Below are 22,276 nucleotides of genomic sequence, written 5' to 3' on the forward strand. Positions count from 1 at the left end.
TCTCAAAACAACCAAACAAAAAAAAGCAGTGTTTCCTTCTGTTCCTTATAAAGGTGAAAAACTTCACTCATTTCCAGATCAGATTGTTCATGACCTGCTAGAGCAGAACAAATAAGATTTCTTTAGTAATAAACAACAAACTGTCCAAAATTCTTAAAATAAGAAAGAATGCAGCTCTCCAGGTTGACTGCATTTAAGGCCTTCAATTACTTCAGTTAATGCTTATAAATGCAGTGTTATGCTTCAATATTCATACTCAGTTGCCTCATCCAAAATAAAGAGTATTTTGCATACACCTGTTAAAGGACAATTGATAAAAAAGTTACACTAATTTATTGTAATTCAAATGAGAATAATTTCTTTAGACTTGTGGAGGCTACTCTGCACAGTAAGTGTTGGATAACCCAAGAAAGCCTTTCAACTATAATACCACATGGCATAAACTAACATTAAATACGTTTAAATTATTTAGGCTAATGGATAAGGAGTTTTAAAGAAGAACATTCCAAATCTATGATCGCTGAACTCTGTCAGTTTTCACTTTATTTTTCCATTTTATTTATATCCACACCATCTGGCTGTATTGATCATACGGTTAAACAATCTTGTATTTTTTCAGATTAAGTAAATTCAAAACTAATTTGTATGATCATTCAATAACACATACGCTCTTGATAGATTTGCAGGTGCCAGCTATGAAGTCACTTATCAAATCTTACAGACTGATTTCCAATTCACACAAAACATACTCTACGACAAGTACTCAGAAGGTCAAATGGACAACCACGCTCAAACCCACAGATCACACTTCATTTATTGAGTGTTATAATCAGACCAACTTTGGTAAGCCTCAAGTTTCAACTGTTCTGTTTAGAACTTGTATCAGATACCCCATCCCAAACAACTGATACATCCATTAACAGAACGGAATAATTGAAAAAACTAAGGTTACCTAGCATAAGAGCTCTGTGTCATCATAAACCACTTGCTGAAACAGTCAGATGTACAGAAAATAAAATTAGCAATTGACAAAGCATGATAAAGCAGTATTAGAAAAGACTGCTAAAAGTAAATGGACATTGACTTCCAAGTGCTATGGTAGAATTGTTTAAGTGACATTTATCTTCTTTCCATGATGTTTTCAGGTAAATTCCTTGGACACAGAGATTATATGTGCTACTTCAAGCTGTCAGCCTTATCAGAGATTTAATCAGTGCCCAAACACATCAAACAGGCAGTTCTAGACCCAAAGACCTCTATTTTGGAATTTCATCAGATTACATGAAAGTGACCCTTAAAATCACCCGTGTGATTAGTAAAAGAGTTACCGTTTCTGCAAAAAGAGATGGAAGTGTCGGGGAGGGGAGGGGAGGGGGGGGGAAAGGAGGGTGTGCTTTTGTGCTTTTAATTTTTAGTGATGCATTTGAGTCCTACATTTTAGGCATAAAAATGTGTTTATTTGGTTTGCAAACAAAACTACAGGAGGACTGCATAAATCAATAAACAGATACAAGTCTAATGTAAATCTAGCACAAAACTGAAGTGACCAAATGATAGACAAGGGCCTTCTCTATGCCAACACTGATGCAGTCTAGCTTTACAGAGATGAGCATGTATCCAAATCGTACCAGACATATTCATAAGCACTCTTAGCTGGCCTACCTATGCATGCCCTCCAGTGTATGGAATTAGACCAGCCCCTGAAACTTTTCTGAAGTATTGCTGCAGTGCTCCTACCACTGATTTAGCCCCATGTGAGTTAGCATCATAGCTTCATCGGCATTTGTGCCATTTTACTCTGTCACCTACAAATGTTTTAAAATTACTGTTAGAACATCGAGGACGCAGCCATTCCCATGTTCTTACTGCTCGGGATCACTTAATATAGCCACAGCAGGTTTTGGTAGGTTTGGGATTTTTTTTGTTTCTTAAAGATTTGTGTGGAGATTTGTAACTAGTCCTGTAAATGTTCTCTCAATAGCATTTGCTTCTCTTCAAAACCACCACTGTCATACCCTATGTTAAAAAGTCGAGTTTTAGATACTCATCCTCCTCCATCCACTAAGAGGACAAAGTTTAATAATGAAAAGCAAAACGCTAATAAAAAATCTTCCCTCTTGATTTCAACAGATCCCAATACAACGTTAATAGTTCCAGAGCCTGGCTTCAACTCTGTAAAAAATTGTGCACTGAGACACTAGATGCAAAACCAGACCTTCCCCGGGACTTCCACAGATGCACATCAGCCTGTCCACACCCAACAAATTGCAGGACCAGGGCCTGTCACTGTATCAACATAAATTAGGACTTGGCAAACAGGAAGGACATACCAACAGAAAAAATCTTATTAAACACACAGGTAACTGTTTCCACTGTCCCACCCCGTAGCATAAAAATAATGGGAATAATCACAAGCGCGGTGGTTTTCCCCATTTATTTTGGGAGGCTCTCACCCAGTTTTTCATTCTTTTGTTATCCAGGATAACTTCACAGAAGAAGGGAGGCTAACGTGACAAAAAAGGAGCTTAAAAACGGCATGCCGCCGGCAGAACAGCATGTGCAGCATTAGCCCCCCCCACCCCCCCGTACCTGCGGCGGCAACGCCGGTGGCCACCGCTCCGGCCGCGCCGCCCCCCCCGCCTCCCGCCCGCCCCGTCCTTACGCCCAACCGCTCCCCTGGTTGGGAAAACAAACAAGTAAAACAACAACAACAAAAAAAAGAGGAAAGCGGGCGGGCAGGGGAAGCCAGCCTGGCCTCGGGCAGGGCTGGCGGCACAGCCCGGCCTACCTGCCCGCGGCGGCCGGGGAGGGGTCGGGTCGGGGCGGCGGCGCCAACAGCCCGGACACCATCTTGGGGGCGGCTGGGGGTGAGGACCGGCGCCCGCTGGGGTAGGACGCGGCCCCGCAGCGTTTACCTGCTCTGCCAGCCCTGCAGGAGGTTGGTGTATTTGCTCAGCGTCCCTTCTAGCACCGGCTCCCGCCGCCTGCTGCCGCCGCCACCGGGCGCCTGCGCGCCCCCCGGGCTGGCCGCCGCCGAGCCGGGGCTGCTGCTGCCGCCGCCGGCCCCCCCGCCTCCATCCAGCCTCCCCGCGGCCGCCGCCCGGCCCGGCAACCCGCGGCTGGCGGAGGAGGACGAGGGAGACGAGCCCGCCGACGTGGGGCGGCTGCTGCTGCGGCTGCTGCTGTTGCTGCCGCCGCCCTCGCTCGCCGCTGCCGCCTTCTCCATGGAGCCCCGCGGCGGAGGCTGCCAGCCCGCTCCGGCCGCGGCTGCCGCCCGTGCCCGGCAAAGCCCTGACTCACAGGCGGCTCGGAGGAGGGGCGGCGCCCGAGGGAGAAGGGGCCGGGCCGCGCCGGGCGAGGGAACCGCCGCGCCGCCTCCTCCCGAGTCGCTGAGGGGAGTTGGGCGGCGGTTAGTGCCCCGCGGCTCGGCGGGCTCCCGGCCGCCCCCTCGGCCGCCCCGCCTGCCCCGAGCCGGGGGGCAGGGCGCTGCCCCGGCGGCGGGAGCCGCGCAGGCCCCTGCCCGTGGGCGGGTGCCACGGACACAGGCGCGGAGACACAGGGCGAAGGGGGGAAAAGCGAAGACGTACAGACGGACCGCGTGGTGCGGCGAGGCGGCACACGGGAGCGCCCACGCACCCCGAGCGGTGCCAGGCACACGCGTGCCGTGTGACACGGGAGAGGGGACCCCACAGGAAAGCGTGCCAGGGCGAGGGGCGGACGTGGGGACCCACACGCGCGCAGGCTGATGGCAGTGGGAGAGGGTGCCCTGCAGGCACATTGCCGGGCCCTCGGGCGTGTGGCAGGCGGGCGAGGAGAGAGTCCAGCACACAGAGCTGGGCAAACACCGTCTCCATCCCTGCCAGGCCTCAGGCACGCCGCATGCCCGGCAAGGAAAGCAGTGGCTGCGTGCAGGGTATAGGCACAGAAACACCACCGGAGAGGAGGATGCCCAGGCTGCAAAGCATAGGACTGTCACTCACAAAAGCTGTGTCCACCGGAGCACAAAGCGTAGCACTGGACAGAGGATTTCTTGGGACAGGCTGATGCACGCCGCTGCTCGTTACCACAGAGCGTGACACCAAGGAGACGAGTGTCCATGATACAGTACTCCAGCAGCACAGGGCAGTCCCCGCAGACAGCCAAAAATCGAGAGGTAGGTAGGCGGTGTGACCAGCAGTCAAGAACACAACAGTCTTGCCCGACACACAGCATATACTGCTGCACATAATGTATATCAACATACCACATCAGTCCTATCATTCATCCAGACTTTGCGAAAATATTGTGGGTTAAGTCACATCTCCTGAATACAGCAGAGGACATAACCTCAAGATCACTGCAAAAAGCTAAGCAAGTCCTTGCACAGGCAGTTCAGCACAAAGCTATGTGGTTTTCTTCTCTCAAATCAATTCTATGGCCATCCTTGCCAAGCGCCTCAGTTTTGTTACAATACATATTTTCAGAGCGCACCGGAGATGTAGTTATTCTTCTTGTCATTTTATAACTGGCGACTGTTAAATATAGAGGTCTATGACAAAATATGAACTGAGTTGAACTCCTGTGCTTTAATCCTGTGGAAAGTTTTGCACTAGAGATTTTTGGAGTGCACTGAATATCATGCGCCCTCTATGTTCTGCACCTCAGTAGATACTCGAACTATCTGAATCTACATAGAGTTAGAGGCCTTCGTTCCCCATATAAATGATCATAGAGAGGAGGGCTCCTAACTTAGATTCTCCCAGTTTTATCTCTGGAAAATCCTACCATATGTGTTGTGGTTGGGTAGCTGAAATGTTGGGCAATTTGATCCCGAGTTTTGGGTAGTTAAACTTCTCATGTTGTAGCTAAATACTGAGGCACTGCAGTCTGGAAACTTGAATTTTAATTTAGTATTTCATTGGCGGAACATTTAATGCACATCTCTTGCAGCACAGACAAAGATTATGAACTCAGTTATTTTTTGAAACAAAATATTTTAGAGTAACTGATTTTCCCAGTCTGAGCTATTATTAAGATGTTCATGTAAAATTCCCCAATCATTGTTTACCATGGAAAGAAACTCTGTGACTGCAATCTGAAAATCCTCATTCTTAGGCTCAACTCCACTACTTCTGATGACCACAGTTTTCAGAAGACATTGGAATGAGCAAGGCATGCTCCTTCAAGGAAGCTCAGACCCTGCTCACTTGAGATAAGCATGAGACCCCCACATTTCTCCTCATAATCAGTTACAATGACAGCCAAGAACAGTAGAACAAAATGCTTTCATGAAATAAGCGGCATCACATCAGGCCCTGCAACACATTACCTATCTATGTTCTACATTATATGAATGTAATTTTTTCTGCCTTCCACAGAATTTATCGGAGGGGAATTATGTCAGGAAAAGAAGCCTTCTTACACAGGTGCAGAGAAGCCTCTCCATACCTTTCTATACAACAAAACTCAAATAACATCGGTGTGGTCATCAAGGAGTTTCTGAAACGGAAGGGACAACAGGCTGTAAGTGTATTATGTTCCCAGGAGAATTTCGCAAAAATCCCAAAATATTCTTCACTGCTGCTAGAAGGATTACTGTGATGTGATAACATAGAAAGTCCTCTTACAGATTATAAACTAGTTAATAGGTGGGAAACAAAACAGGAATAAATGGCTGCTTTTCAAATAGGGGGGAACCACTACTCTACTATAGAGTTGAGATCTATGTTACTTAGTACCTTCTTAAATCATAATCCCTTCATTCACTCATAGTTAAAACTAGAATCAAGTGCAAAAAGTAGCAGAAGGATCTCACAGTAGTGACTAAATAACTGATAAAATGGCAACTGAAATTTAATGTTGCTAAAAAAACCAAAGTAAAACACACAGCGAGAAAATAGCTTTTACTATGCATGCATAATGATGATCTATAGATTAGCTATAGCCTCTCAGGAAAGAGATCTTGAAGTCATTTTAAATAGTTTCTGAAAACCCCATCTTGGTGTTCAAGGGTAATCAAGCAAACAGCTGTGATGAGCTCATTAGGAAAACAGAAATATCAGCATGCTGCTGTATAAATCTATAGTACAGCCAGTGTCTGTATACTGTGCATTTATAATATGCCTTCAAAAAGGACAGAGTAGAAATAGAAAAGTTATAAACCCCACCTTTTTTTATGATGAGAGAGCTAACTGAACAGGGTTTTCAGCTGGAAAAGAGACAACCAATACACAAAATGGTATTCTGGTTAATAGGAACGATTCTTCACTGTTTCTCAATAACAACTATGGGGCAGCTGGTTTAAAACAAGCACAAGAAAATGCTTTTTCACATGATTTGTACTTGTAAAACTCATTGTTACAAGATGGGTTTGGATGTCAAAAGTCTAGAAAGATTAAAAAAGCAGTTGTTTTTGAAGAACCTTTAAACAAGGTTGACCAAAGTGTTTCGGACATATTTGAAGTTCAGAAAGGCCCTAAACTTCTGCCTCCTTGAACGTTGTTTATATTATTGATGAAAAAAATCCCTGCCCTGTTCTTGAGTCTTTCCCTAAGCACCTACTAGTGGAAGGAATAAAGTACTGGACTAGACAGACCTCTGGTTTAACCTGTCGTGCAGCTGTTCATATACTAAGGATTCCTTCCCTTTGGTTAACCAGAGGTCCTTTTGAGTCAAACACTGGCACTATCTGCATCTTTTCAATTGTATTTAAGCACAAGAATATGTAATTCTTCTTGTCCCTTTTTCCTTGCCAGTGCATACCTACTGCTTCAATCTAACAGAGCTGGATGACCTTTCATAGCAATCTTGGTATCAGTGAGCCCCTATCCTCAGTTAAAGTTATTAATGTTCTTCAAAATGACTGAACCTGTATTTATCTTTTTTTACTAGCTAATGGTCTGTCCCAGTAGAGCTAGACTGGGGTAATACACACTGACATAGCATGATGCAGTTCTGCATGATGTATGCTTTGCTACACGTATTCTTAATTAGGTGTTTATTAACAGCAACCTGCCTAATGAAGGTTCTCACTGTTTCCATGGTAACACAGCTGCTATGTTACAGTCCTCCTTTAGAATGTTACTTTCACTCTGGCCAAATCAAAATTTTGCCTCTTTCATTAAGTATCCAAAAGAACCAAAATAACTCATTGTTTATTCCACCTTTTAGAAACCAAAACATCTGGTCAGATAACATGCAATACTGTTTGCCCTTATCAGGAGATGGAGACGTTTCTCCATCCTTTGCTAAACTACACAGTTTTAGCTTCTAGAACAAGGTCAGCTTACAATCCATTTGCCAATTTTTGTTTCCTGGTCATCTTGGTTTGGTTTTCTATACATTGTAATGCTCCCCTAGCAAACAGTTTTCTAGAATTACTTTCTAATTTGTTTTTCCAACTCCTCCCCCCACCAGATTTCCACACAACTTCTTACCATCGTAATTATGTGGAGCAATTTAACTATATGGTCCACAGAAACACTTCTGCCCAGTCTACATTCAAGCCTTGAACCTATTCTGTGGAAATGCCCCAAGGGTTGCTCAGTTTTACCATCACCACCTTCTTGCCCTACAGTCCCTAGGACACATATACACTGCTGCATTTCCCATGAGCTTTGGAGACTAAAGCCATCTGTCACTAAACTGCAGGCAATACTTAGGGCAAAAGCATACCACTGTGCACCTCTATCACCACTGTCTAAAGGTGTCAGCAGTGGAATGACTCACACACGTTTCCTAAAGTTCAGTTCATGCCACAGTCACACCTGCACCGAGCCTGCTCTCAGTAATGCTTCCCCAATTATCTACAGCAACTGGCAGAGGGTGAATGCAGCAGGTGGAACAGTGCACAGCAGCAGCATGTCCTGTGGTCCTTCTTCAGATCCAGTTCCATAGATTCCCGGACTTGAAGGTCTAAAAGAGGCAGTGACCCCTCTAATCTGACCTTTTTCTTTACACGGTACAAAAATTGTAATACAATTACTATGTTCTATCTAATGGTTTCACTTAAATTTAGCCAGCATGCCATCTATGAGTAAAACACTTCTGCCCTGAGGATTTCAAGAACATAGAGAAACTACCATTAATTTTGCAGTCTACCAACTTTAGCATTAGCTTTGTTAAATCAGTATGCATCTTATCCTCCCTCCCTGGTGCCTGTAAGCCTGCAACTATGCTAAACATGCTTCTTTGCCATACTTCATCCTGTTGTCAGCAGCTTCTCATCCAGGTTTCTCATCCACTAGCATAACCATCCTCCTAAACCTCACTTCACTTAAAGCTGGTGACAGGGAAACAGTCAAAACTGCATACGGCAAAAGTACCCAGACAACCCTGGCTGCCAGAAACAATCGAGCCTAAGAAACAGAGACTTGCATGCAGGGTAATTTACTCTACCACAAGGCATTGCAAATTCATTTGGACTGAGGTTTGTGCTGCCACAGCTAGACTCTCATAGCTTGTTTACAGTGCACAGGTCTGTAATTTGCAGGTTAGACCAGTTGAAACAAAATTTGATCAAAATGTCTGAGCCTCTGCAATACAAACTTCGGGATGGTTATCTGGAGAGAATATTAGTTTATATTATGCGTATTATATATATTTGCATTGGATGTCATTAAATGTGCATGAGGAAGTGATGTGTACAACAACCATGACAAAAGGTATTTTCTGCATAGCTAGAATCAACCCTTTGAACTGTAACTGGAAACAAATAGAAAGCCAGCACATAAAGAAACTAAGTGAGCGTAAGAAACTAAGTAAGCATAAATATAACTGACACTATATATTGTGTATTTTAGCTAGTGGGAACAGCCTTATTCTGTGCCAGCTAGTGTTTTAGCAGTTGTTATAGGTAGTCACAAATACAGTTTTTAAAAATAGATTCATTCATACATTGAGGCCAGAAGAAAACACTGAGATTATCTACCATAACCTGCTGGATAACAGCAACCCTTTTCAGTTTGATTTGGAATTACAAATAAATGTTGATATATCGAACCTTAACAGTATGCAGACATTTTTACCCACTGTTTTTCTAGATCTATAGTTAAACATTTAGAGATTTGAAAAGTACGCAAGCCCACTAAGGGTCAAATTCAGATTCAAGGCCAGGCTGAGTTTACTCAATGCCACTCTCTTATATTGTATCTCAAACCACTGCTCAAGCTCTCTTTTATCCCCCTTTTTGGGAGAGCTGAGTGGTTCCAGCAGAATCTATCAGATTTCAACATTTATTATTCATAAGGCATGAGGCTGTATATTACTGTAAAAACCCCCAGCTTAATGTCCATCCAATTTGTAAATGAAATATCTATGCACCTGTAACCTTATGCCTAGTTTGCAAAACCTTTTTTTACATCCAAAAAGTATTGCACTTACACTGCAGAGTGTATATTTATTGATAATATAATGCTACCTTATGCCACCTGGGCTCTGATCTCATACTCCACCAACATCAATTTGTATACTTGTTTGATAATAGCATGCAGTATCTTATGGCTTAAGAACCAGTCTCATTCAAATTGGACCCCTCTCTAATCGCCTTATTCACCCACAGCAGAGGTGTGTTTTACTCATGTCATCTGTAAAAATACTATTTAGGTAGTGTCAGAATCCACCACACACTGGGATGACAGTTTAATAAAAAAGGAAGGAACTATGCACTGGAAATTAAAAACAAGACACAAACATCTAAGATTTTTTTCACACTGAGAAAGGGAGAAAAATTCAGCTAATAAAACTTTCTAACAACTACTTATGCAGAAAGTACTTTAGATTACTAATTTTAGACTCAATTCTGCAAACAGTTTTATCTACAGAAACCTAATTGAAACAAATACAAAATTCTAATGCAACATGACTGACTCCTTTTTTACTTACAAATCTGCATAAAAATACTGGTAGGTATTTCAATATGTGTGACTGAAATACATAGACATGACAAAAGACAAAGTATGTTGGAAACACTTTCTGAAACTGGAACCTCATATTAAAACAAGCATAATGTTCACTCCCTTTTTCATGACAATGTTTTAGAAGCTGGGCAGATTGCAGAGATTTCCTAGTTCTTGTATGAGTAATATTGACACAAAATGCAAGAACCTTAGAGCAAATCGTTATACCTATATTTTAACTGCTTTTTACTCTCAAAATAAATCTCTTGTAAATTCAATAAACAACTGAAATATATTTTGCCATTCAGTTCTAAATTTTAGCTCTCAACAATAAAACCAGTCAATAAGCATGTAAAAGGCAGTAAAATTTGGAGATTTTTTACAGTTTGGGGGTTTATAGTCTTGGGGGTTATATTTTGATTAACTCTAGAACGTGTGATGTGTGCAATTATCCCAAGCTAGAGACGACATTTTGTTTGCCAGTGTTCACCACTGAGTGATTTTAATTTGGCTGATAAGAGACAAATTATAATAGCTTGTGAAAAACACATGAACCAAAAAAATCTTACATACTACAATAAATAAGATTAGTTAAAAAAAAGAAACATAAAAGGAGTGTGCTGCATATTGCCTAATTCATGCAAATGCTGAGCCAATTCTTTTGTGGTCTGCATGTTTAATGCTGATGTAACAGATAGGCAACATTATGTTCAGCAGGACCCCACAGCACAGAATTGACTGTTATCTTCACTGATTCTGAAGAACAGTAGAAACTGAGGTTTATAAAAGCCTGACAAGGTCATTTATCTAATCCTCTTCTGGTTGCTGGACAGAAAGAGACAGCCATGTTTTTTTCTCCCTTTTCTCCAGTGAATTTACTTGTAATGCTTGCTCTCTCATATCACACTCAGCCTTGACAGGAGTATCCAGTGGAGATAACCTCAAATATGCAAAGAGCTGAATTATGATTCCGTCTCTCTGGTTTCTAAAACTCAGCTGTCAGCTTTGATCTTTGACTTTTGAGAGCCTATTCTGCAAAACTGAATGTGCATTCATACGTGGCTTGATATGAGAGTATTTGCCATGATTTCAAAGGTAGAAACATGTTAATTTTCTAGAATAAGCAAACTACAAGTTCAGGAAAGTGTCATTTTTCAGTTTAGCTTTTCCTGACCTTGGTCTTTGCCACAGAGGATGCCTGGAACAGGCGTTCCTTCGCTGCAGTTTCACAAATCCAGACATTCTAAACTCTGAGCTCTGCCAGCTTCGATCAATCATAAACTTCCCTCTACTATAGCGATACTGTGTTACAGCCTAAAAATAGGGCTATGCTTTCAGAAAATGAGATAGCATTAAAGTTATGAAAGTTAATAAAACAGATTCCAGACGCTAACAACTTGAAATGACAATAAGAGGAAGAATCTGGGGCTTTGCACACACAGATGATTTTCTTCCTTCTTTAGAAGATACACAGGAGACTGGAGAAATTTGTTTTAATTTTTCTGACATCCTGTTTGTGTGAAATGAAGAAGGAATGTCTAATCTTACTATCCAATTGGGGAAAAACAGAGACCAATTCTGGGGGACCTTGAAATCCTGATCAGGAGATGTCAACCCTTAACTAACAAGACAGGCATTAGATCTCTAAAAAAAAATCTTCTCACAAATATTTGAAACTGTCATCAGAAATAAAAATTTCAATAAAAAACAATATAACAAAGCTTTGAAGGGTCTCAATAAGAACTTTTCCCATCCAAATTAGGCTTTGCATGATCTGATGTCAGATTTAAAAGTTCCGTAAATTCTCCACATAATTTTCAAAACACTTTATGAAACACAAATAGAAAGGATCTGAGGTTTTCGTATACATATCAAAGGGAACAGGAAAGGTCTTCAAAAGATCATGCACCTCCTTTTTTTTTTTTTTTTGGGAAGACTTTGAACAAAATCATCATCTAAAAGCTATAAATAAACTCATACAGAGCATGTGCTTCATAAACTGGAATGGGGTCTTATTATAGGAAAACATAGCCCATTTAATTTATGAATTTAATCTGATCCCAGATTCCTTCATGTCAGAAATCAAATCCATATTGCTTTTAGTAGAGAAAGGTGTGGATCTCTATTGCTGACAGGGAAAAATGGGACTTACAGGCAGAAACAAAGACAAGAATCAGTCAGATTGAAAGAGGTTTAGACTTTTTCTTTGCTAACGACAATGAGAACTGTCACACCACATTTGAAGCACCAGCAAGGTCTTTGGCAGTTGCTATCGCCTTATTTTGCCAGCAAGATCTGTTCTAACCAAGTTTAGACAACACTTTGATAGCAACGCAAGCGGCTGGTCTACTTTAGAATTCCCAGTGGAGGTGGAGCTGCTCCAGTGTCAGCCTAAGAGTGTAATGGGGAGTTTGCCAAAAAAGGCTAGGTTAGATGCAGCCTTCAGAGGCTGCACATAAACCACACGTGTCAAAATCCTGGAAGTTAGCTGCCAGGAAGTTTGTAACCCAGGGAGAAATAGAAGACAAGTCTCCGGACATAACCACAGGATTTTCTCACTCTCATAGAGCTTCAGAAGGAGAACTGATGTTGTTTGATGACGCCGTGCACCAGAAATAAGTCAGAGGTCATCAACCACAGACAGAGATAACCAAGCATTTGAGAGTAATTTGAATCTTAGGAAAATATAACAAAGGGAAGCGGACCTAAGAAAGCCAACTCAAGCCATCGCACAACAAAAGAGAAGGGTTTAAGGAAAAAAAAAAGCTTTCCCTGCATGAAAGTAAACTCATGCCCCGATGCCATAGGTTTTAAGAATATTTTTCTTTAGTTTAGTGGTTTTGAGGGAAAATACCACTCCTATCTACACAAATTTTATGCATAACACTTCTGACACATTCCTTGCGCTGAAGTAATTTTCTTCACAGAGGATAGGAATGGTGTATGTGTATTCAGAGGTACTAATGGCCTTATTAATTAATAAGTATGGGAAGAAATACACAAAGCAATTTCTTCCCACTTTGTTTTTTCCTAACATTTCCCTAGAGTAAAATTAGCACAGTTCTCAAAAGTGGAAATTCAATGAAGTTGTTTAAATGCAGTACAGGTCCTCAGGCTTGAGTCTTGCTAAAAGAAAAAAAAAAAAAAGTGAGGGAAAGATAGAAAAACACTCATGCATCAGCCTCTTTCTCAGGAAAATTCTCCACTTTGGCTCAAGTCAAGAGACCTAAGGTTACCAACCTTTTCTTTGGCCAAGAGCAGTATGCTTCAACCTGGACTGGGGAGGTAGAAATGAACAGCAAGCAATATACAGTATCAGTTCACAAAAAAGGGATGAATAACCATTTGTAACAAAGAGTGAAGGCAGTACACTTTTCATCTGCAATCTGTAGCACAATGCAATTGATGTTTCTTCCTTGGAGAATAAAGTTATTTTCTTCTCACTAATGCTGTTCTTAGCTACCTGGGAATGCACACGTGGAAGGACTGACCAGGAAGCATGTACCTTCCTGTTTCACTGGCTTCTGAATTTCCCCCACATTCTCTGTACTGTTAGTGGCACCCTTTGTGAAGAGCTGCGCCTCTGAGAAGTTTGTACTATATAATAGAGAATATCAAGAAATTCAAGCCCAACTGGAATCAAAGCACTTAGTAATGTAGTTGATTCCTGCTATGCATCCTGTGTCCCAGAGTCTGCTTAATGTCGCATAACATCAGAAATAAAATTAAAATACATAACCTAAAGGCTCAGTCACAGCTGTAACTCTCTAGAAATACAGCAGACAATGGAAGGAAGTTAAAACACTGTTATACTGTGTGTACAAAAGCAACAGGTATCATTAAAAGAAAAAATTGAGAAGGTCACCTTTTTATGGTGGTTGGTGCTGAAACACATGGTATGTTTAGGCATCTCCTGTTAATATAGGTCAAAGGAGGTAGTGAAATGGCAGCATAGAAATGTAAGAAGTACAATAGCTGTGCCATAAAATAAAATACAAAAATGTGGGTTTATGTATGGTGCAAGGTTACATCAGAAGTATCTGTGGTTGAATGAAAACTGAAGAATCAAATTTGTTTTCTCATGAAGGAAAAAAATATTGCATCTAGGACACAACTAAAAAGCTTCAGAAAACACTAAAAAGACTGGCAGATTTAGAGTTAGCTCAAGATCTACTCAGTCTGGAATAACGCTTTTCTAGCAGATGGATGGCAGTCTAATTCAGCAGACATGTCTGAAAATTCAAAATGCCAGCAAAAAGGACAACTCAGGTATGAAGCTTACATCCGCAGGGCTAATAAGGAATATGCATACAAAGCTCAAAATCAAGGTCAAGCAAAATAACACAAGAAGACTTACATTCTGTGATAGCCAGCACAATCTAGGAAAACATGTCACAAAACATATGTAGAAAGAGAAGCAAAAAATGTAATACGTTATGTCATTTTGCAAGGGTGCACCAGCAGAGTGCACAACATCAAAAATGAGATGATGAGGGCCCCATTAAGTCTGATTAATTCCTCACAGGAGTTGTACCAGGAAATGAATGGACTGTCAGATAGAAAGCAAATGGGAAATGTATTGCTTTGTGCACCAGTGTTCAGCTTAAAACTAGTGTATTGCCAGAACTGCAGTGTTTCTAATAAAATGCCACTAATAATAGAAAATAAGCAATAGAACCTAGATCTCACAGTGGTTAGCTTTTCCCACATACATAATATATTAATTAGGTTACATTTCTATGAATTAAAACAGCGTCAAAGGAAAAATAGCCCCAGCTTTTGGATTAAAAGTAAGTAACATCCTTGGTCTCACTAAGGAGGCCACACTCAGAGGCAAAGGGAAAGCAAAATAATTCAGGTTATTATGAAGACACCTTCCTAAAGAATGTAGAAGTCCTCAGAGTGTAGAAAAGAGCTGGAGAAATTCAAGCCCTTCACATTTCATGCCTCCAGGAAAGTTCCTGTTGGCCTAACATAGCATGAGAAGAAAACCCGAATGCATTATTTTGGAGTCACAGAGCGAACAGAACCAAAAGAGCAAATGCATTTAAACATCATATAAAAAAAAAATTCCACTTAGGCAGGCATGGATTCCAAAGAATTAAGCAAATATTTAAAAAAGGAACATGTTCCATTTCCTCAAAGAGAAGGAACATTCAAGGAACATGATGCCAAGGACTTCTCTTCACTGAATGCATTCTCAAAAACCTTCCTATCCTGAAAAGCTCATGTATTTCACTTTTCCCTTTGAGAAAAGACTAAATCTTATTTTCATTTAATCCAATATTCTAATAAAATCTCCAAGGTTTAAAGGTGCAAGAAAGTGGCCAGTTAATACGGTAACTAATGACTACAAAGTCAAGTTTCCATTTCATTATAATTTGGATAGCTTACACACTTCAGAAGACTTCTAATTGTATTACTGATGAATTTAGAATGGTCAAAATGCGTTCCACACATTTTAGTGCCTTCAAGGTCAACACACTAAACAATTAAAAACTTTCAAATAAATACTCTTGCAAACTTGAAAGCTAAGCCATAAACTCCATTACTAAGTTCACTGTTATTACAGCAGATTAATTAGTCATGCAACAGAGTTGATGGGTGCACAGACAAAGAAAGACAGTACATCATCTCTACTACCAGCAAATATGAAGATCTGGATCTCCAAGAGAACTGATAATATTTCTTCTAAAAGATGCAGCAAGTTTTATAGCAGTTGACAAAACAAATATAAATGAGAAGAGGCTTCATCACCTACTGTGTTAATTTATTCTTCAGTCCAAATGTTTTTTACACCACCCTGGTATCCATTCTTACGTATTAGGTATAAACTAGAATATCAGAGCGGAGGAGACAAGTTTGCAGAGATGGGGATAACTATATGGAGGATAGTCTCTTTGTGCTAATAATTGTAAAGAATTTTCCTCTTTAACCAAATGGATACAAATTAGACTGTCAAACAGTGCTAGTGTCTACATAAAAAGACAGCTATTTTTTTGAGGCAGTAGTTTGTGGCATGCTGTTGACTCTCAGAGTGGATTTATGTAAATAGAAGTGGATTTATCCCTTGTGCACATTCAAAATTAAAATAATTCTACTGAAAGATATCCACTGATATTTACTGATATCTGGTGATACCTATTGATATCTATCTACTGATATTTACTGGGTTTCATTCCTACCAATAGTGATCAAAACTCAACTCTTCCTCTTGTTTCTTAAACACCATGATTACAACTTATACACCCATCATTTACGCCTGGCACACCCTATCCACCGCAACTAAGTTGCATGAGCTTTGGGGATGAGTACTTCAGGCTCTAGAACATTATTTTAGATCTGAATACCACATTGATACACATAAGCTTTACAAACAATGAAGTTTTTCTACCCAAAATTAAAGAAAATCAAAACTTGTGGTAAAATTGTTAACATCATCATAGTTCATCATTATTTTTCTAAAACTTGTAGTGATTTTTTTTTTCCTGTTGCTTCTCCCACACCCAAGTAACCAACTGAGGCATCACTCAGGAATTCAGAACTAGCAGCTCTTTTGGAAACACTTCTGTTGAGCAGGGACCTAAGCTAGCCGCTAAAACAAATGAAGTTATCCATAAACTATAGATTTATAGTTTTGCTATGAAGAACATCCCAGCCTTTCTTAAACATAAAGGGTGGAGACTCAAATTAGGTCCAAAGTCAGAGATTAATTCAAATTATTTACTAATTTTAAGAATTGCAGTAAAAACTTGACATTAACTGGCTGTAAACTTGTTTTGTGCCACATCTTGTGCAGAAATGTTCAATCTAATGCCTCCTTTGTCTCCATCTTGGTCTTCTGCTCAGTCAGTTTGCATACAAACTCAGTAAATAAAAGCTCGTATGTTCGAACTTTAGCTGCATGGGATAGGATGTATTGTTGGGAATCAGCAACTCCCTCTAGAGCCAAAGGAGCTTCCTCCTTCACAGCACACTAAATTAATCTCCAGTGAAAGTCATTCTTTGCTGATTAATATTGTGTTCTTGTTACAAAGTTTCATTTGGGAGTCTTTTCTACTGTTATGGGGCTTTGTTATATCTGCTAACACAAGTGTTAGCAGGCACTAAAATTTAATGGAAAAAAACACTTCTGTGCTTGCAAAGCAGGATACTGTTGGGCACTGATGATTTTTTTCTTTGAAACGAATGATGTTTTTCTTTGAAACGAATGATATTAAGAACACTGAAAAGCTTTGATTTACATATTCAGACCCTATCAGACTGGCACTAAAGCTGGCTAGCTGCCATCTTTGAAAGCTGTTTCAGAACCCCTTGGCCTTACACAATTTATGGCAAGTGTATGATTTCCAACTAAACAAAAACATTGAAATCAGTCACAGTTACTCTGGATGCTAAATTTGTCCTAGGTGTTGATACTCAGGAGGTTAATATGCATAGACTCTACCACAGAATGACAAAACAGAAAGTTGGAACACCCTCATGGGAGTTTTTATCCTCTGCAGATAAGATAAATAAAGTCCTACGCCCTTGAGTTACAAACTAGCTGTGGCAGATCGGTTCCACGGGGGACATTCCATGCTGGCTTGGTATGCTGATAACAGGGTTTGGATGCTCCTGGTACTATTTGACTGCACATACTGTACATAAAGGTTACGGAGATTGTCACTCTTGATGCAGAGAGGCTTTGCACACATTAGGATTGCACAGCTTGCATTGTTTTCTGATGCACAGCAATGAAAAAGCACGAATGTTAGTGGTAAAGGCAAAAAAACAGCCCACTGCTGGTGAGAAATAAGACTGCATCTCATTAAAGGTGACCAGAGGCAGCAGGAAAGCTCTCCTACCTCCATCACAGAGAGGTGACTAGCCTGCAATGCTAGAGCTGCCCTCCCTCCACAAGATACACTAAGCACTAGGGGTGGAAAAGAATAGGAAATGGGGTTTATAGAAAAGATCTCACTAGAAACTCCTGTTACAATGCTCTAAAACTTAGATAACGATCTGGTGTCCAAAAATATGCGGTTTTAAACCTTTATAGGTTCACTTATTATGACCTACTACACAGAAAAGGGATGAACACAGGAAACAACCAGCTGCTCTGCTGTCTTAAGGGCAGAAGCTGAGGTACAAGCTGCCCCTCTGGTAGTGTATGTGGTAGCCACTAAAAAGCAGACAAGCACAGGGCAAAATACATGCCTTATGCAGATCCATAGCAGCAAGGTATGTCTCTGTATATTGCAACGTGGCAGACTTCTGTACAGTGCACAAGCTAAAATAGCACAAAGTCAGAATACAGAGAATTAGGGTCTCTACAATGCAGATAGTAGGGGTGGAGACAGTGGGGCCAAGAAATGACATGTCCACTCCAGTGCAACTACCAAGTACTATTTGGCTTTCTTACTCCTGTAGCCTATACTTGGTTGTTTGTTTTTTTTTTTTTCCTGAGATCAATGGCACCCTGTGAGTCCCACATAGTAGAACTCCTGCAGATTGTATGGCTTTACACCATACACCACGACCTACCCCACAACCTGGTCTTCATCCCCAAACAGCTTGGCTTGGTACTCAGCTCAAAGGCTCACAAACTTCCTCCCTGCTATAAAGAATCACCCATTATGAGAACATCACCTGAGATTTAACTAACCAGCCTGACTGCCCAGGTGGAGCCATCGGAAAAGCTGATTCTCTTGTCTCCCAAGAATCTCTTAAGGCAGTGTTTCTATGTCTGTTCTATATTTTGTGGCTAATGAAACATTGGCTGGCATAGTTGCCGGAGTTCGTACATTTTGCCTGAAGAGTTAGTAAGCTGCTTTTTACTAAATACCATAATAGTTTCACTTGGCATGTCGAGTGTATTTTTCAGATAACATGTGATAGACACAGATTTTGTTCATCCTACCTGATTTATTTTTAATATGATCTCACATAATAATAGAGTGATTTGCTCCAATTCTACAACAAGGGAATAGAATATGTTTTCACTTTCAGTCTTAAATAGTTTTGTAAGCTGGAATAACTTGCCCTTTGTACTTACCTTCCTCGTATGAGTGAGTCATGTATTAATTGTTACTTACTGTGGCCCTAGTCCCTAATCCTGCATAACTTTACTCAAATAAACTGGCTCTGCGGTTGCTCAAATGAGCGAAGTCAGACAGGAACACAAGTAAATTGCCTTTCTGTGCAGCTGATCTTTGTCCCATTATTAGTCTTAACCCTACTCTCTGCAATGCAGGATCTGCACAGGTGCATCCACATAACTAAGAAAACAGTTATGCATTTGCTGAGTGAATCCTACATAAGTCTGTGTATTTACAGCTTTTAAAGCTAGCGTAGAAAAATATTTCTAGCTTTAGTGGTCAGGAAACAGCAAGAATAAGCTGCTGTGCAAAGGAAGGTGAGCCAAGAGGAACAAGCCAGGATGACAGCATATGGGAGCAATGCCCTCCCTAACAAGGGCGTAGTCTCACACTACATGAGCAAGAAGAGCAAAGCACATCCAGTGACAGTAACCAGGTTCAGCCAAAAGTCCACTCTGCAGATACCTGGCAAGTCCAAGGTCAACCTAGGGACACAAGTCAGGAAGGCAAGATCAGGGTTGGCAAGGTACAAGGCCAGGCATCACATACATGCACCATAGTTCAGGCACCAACAGCAAGGCCTGGGCTGAAATGCATCTCCTGAGCCAATGGGTGGAGTGTGCATGAACAGAAATGCGCATCCTGGTCCCATGTGAGGTTTCTCACAGCTCTTTCTCATGACCTAGCTGATTACAGAGCAGTCTGATCCAGTGTTGCGCAGTTGCGCCCCACCACAGTTGCCTGTGCACAGAGGCAGCCAAAGCCTGGGAGATGGGGAAAGGGTTCCTGAGGAGGCTTGCAGAGACAGACGGTTACAGGCTGGTCAAGGCAAGTAGAATCTATGGGCTCACTGAGGGCCCTGATACCAGCTTAGTTAAAATGTTTTGTAAAAACTTTTTAGCTATCCATGTCCATTTAAAAATGGACTACTCTTCTCATATTTCTTACTTTCCTTACTACGTCAAATGTTCACGAGTCCATACACATCAAGGCTCTCATTTTGCTTTAAGTGAACCAACAGTTACTTTCTGATTTTAGTACTTTACATTGACTGTTTCACAGTGAATTTATATTGTTTACTGTTTCTCAATATTTACATCGTGAAAAACGTGTTCCATGGTTCTCAGTTCAGTTTCTCTTGATAGACAAGACAGTTGTCTTTTGTTCCAAAAAATAACGATGACATATAATCAGATTTGAATGCCAAAAAAAAAAAAATCAATTATGGAACTGCATACAATTTCACATAGTCAATAAAAGCTATTAAACAGTAACAAACTGACTTTCAGACACACCTACTGAGAGCATCAGCTAAGCACATCATTGATCTAGCAGGAATTGCTGTGTATAATTATTTCTAAAAATCAGTTAGTACATCTTTCTACAATAACTTTAGCTGAATGTTTTCCTCAGACTGCATAAGACTGAATATCTGATATACGGACAGAGATGAAGACATACATATCTAGGTCAACAATTGCTATGTTAATGGAACTGCCTGCACTGTCTCAATCCTTACTTTGGAAATCCTAAACTTCACATATTGTTTTACTAAAAACTTGTAGTGAAAGCACTGGGTCTGTCTTCCAGAACCTTTTTAATCTGGAACTGTAGCTGCATACTGATTAAAATTCAATCTGGATGTGGTAAAACTCACTGGAGCACATTAGAGAGAGACCGTAAGTGATCTATCCTGATTCCAGATCATTGGACAGTGCATGAAAAGCCATGAACTTCTGATTCCGTAATTCAATTGACCAGACAGTCATTTTACACCTTGACAAGCTAGAAATAGTTTTCACTTCAAATCCAGACATCGCTTTACTTGGATCCTTCACTGCAACATTGTATTGGGGCCAACTCTGCCCCTCCAGAGTTGCCCAATGACAGCATGACGCTAGCACACAGCACTGTACCTGACGATCCAAGAAAACAGTAGCAGTAAACAGCAGTGCTAAGAAAATCCTGACTATTGCTTGTTAAGAGTTTGCAAGCCCACTCAAAACTCTCTTGCATTAAAATGCGGAGGCAATGATGCCAACGAACATGCAGCAGATCTGCAGTCATCTGTAGCATGACAGTCACAAACAAAGAAGCACAAACCATTCCACCTGAGTTAAGCAGTTTTCCTAATTGCAGCATTCCATGAGCTAATGGTACATGCATAGAGAGACCTGGTATTCTTTTTGTTCCTAGCTGAGAACAGTTATGTCACTTGGACACTAGCCAGTACAGTTTATCTAAAGATCCAGATCTTAATTTCATTGCAGTTTTTTATTTTTAAAGTATCCCCTTGCAGTCAACAGACTTCAGGAAAAACTTGACACATGATCCAAACCTCTTTTGACTAATAACTATGCTAAAAATTTATGTAGAATTCAATGGAAATAGAGATAAACAGTAAATAATTTCAATTCATGTCTCCTAAACTTGTTACACTCTACGTGTGCTTGACAAGAGCCCTGTGTAGTTATAGAATCATAGAACCATAGAACAGTTTAGGTTGGAAAGGACCTTAAAGATCATCGAGTTCCAACCCCCCTGCCATAGGCAGGGACACCTCCCATTAGACCAGGTTGCCCAAGGCCACATCCAGCCTGGCCTTGAACACCTCCAGGGATGGGGCCTCAACAACCTCTCTGGGCAACCTGTTCCAGTGCCTTACCACCCTCAAAGTGAAAAATTTCTTCGTAATGTTTAATGTGAACATGCCTTCTTCCAGTTTAAAGCCATTCCTCCTCATCCTATCACTCCATGCCCTAGTAAAAAGTCCTTCCCCAGCTCTCCTGTAGGCCCCCTTTAGGTACTGGAAGGCCACGATAAGATCTCCCTGGAGCCTTCTCTTCTCCAGGCTGAACAGCCCCAACTCTTTCAGCTTCTCCTCATAGGAGAGGTGCTCCAGCCCTGGGATCATCCTCGTGGCCCTCTTCTGGACACGCTCCATCAGGTCCATGTCCTTCTTATGCTGGGGACTCCAGAGCTGGATGCAGTACTCCAGGTGGGGTCTCACGAGAGTGGAGTAGAGGGGCAGAATCACCTCCTTTGACCTGCTGGCCATACTTCTTCTGATGCAGCCCAGGATACGATTGGCCTTCTGGGCTGTGATTGCACATTGCTGGCTCATCTTGAGCTTCTCGTCAATCAGCACACCCAGGTCCTTCTCAGGGCAGCTCTCCAGCCATTCCCCGCCGAGCCTGTATTTGTGCTTGGGATTGCCCTTACCCAGATGTAGAACCTTGCACTTGGCCTTGTTGCACTTCATGAGGTTGGCTTGGTCCCACCTCTGCAGCCTGTCCAGGTCCCTCTGGATGGCATCCCTCC

General features: G+C 41.3%; 1 protein-coding gene across 1 annotated transcript in view; it reads right to left on the reverse strand.

Annotated features, from left to right (window-relative positions):
• The window catches only part of OSBPL10 (oxysterol binding protein like 10), a gene marked incomplete at both ends in the record, with an annotated part of 117,472 nt that extends 114,246 nt beyond the window's left edge, over positions 1-3,226 (reverse strand). The window contains one exon of the mRNA XM_082479009.1: positions 2,916-3,226. Within this exon, the coding sequence (XP_082335135.1) occupies positions 2,916-3,226 (311 nt within the window). The remainder of the gene's footprint in view (positions 1-2,915) is intronic.
• Positions 3,227-22,276: the final 19,050 nt, after the last annotated feature.

This window comes from Vanellus vanellus, assembly GCF_965231255.1.
Source record: "Vanellus vanellus genome assembly, chromosome: 2".
In the NCBI taxonomy this organism is placed as follows: Eukaryota; Metazoa; Chordata; class Aves; order Charadriiformes; family Charadriidae; genus Vanellus; species Vanellus vanellus.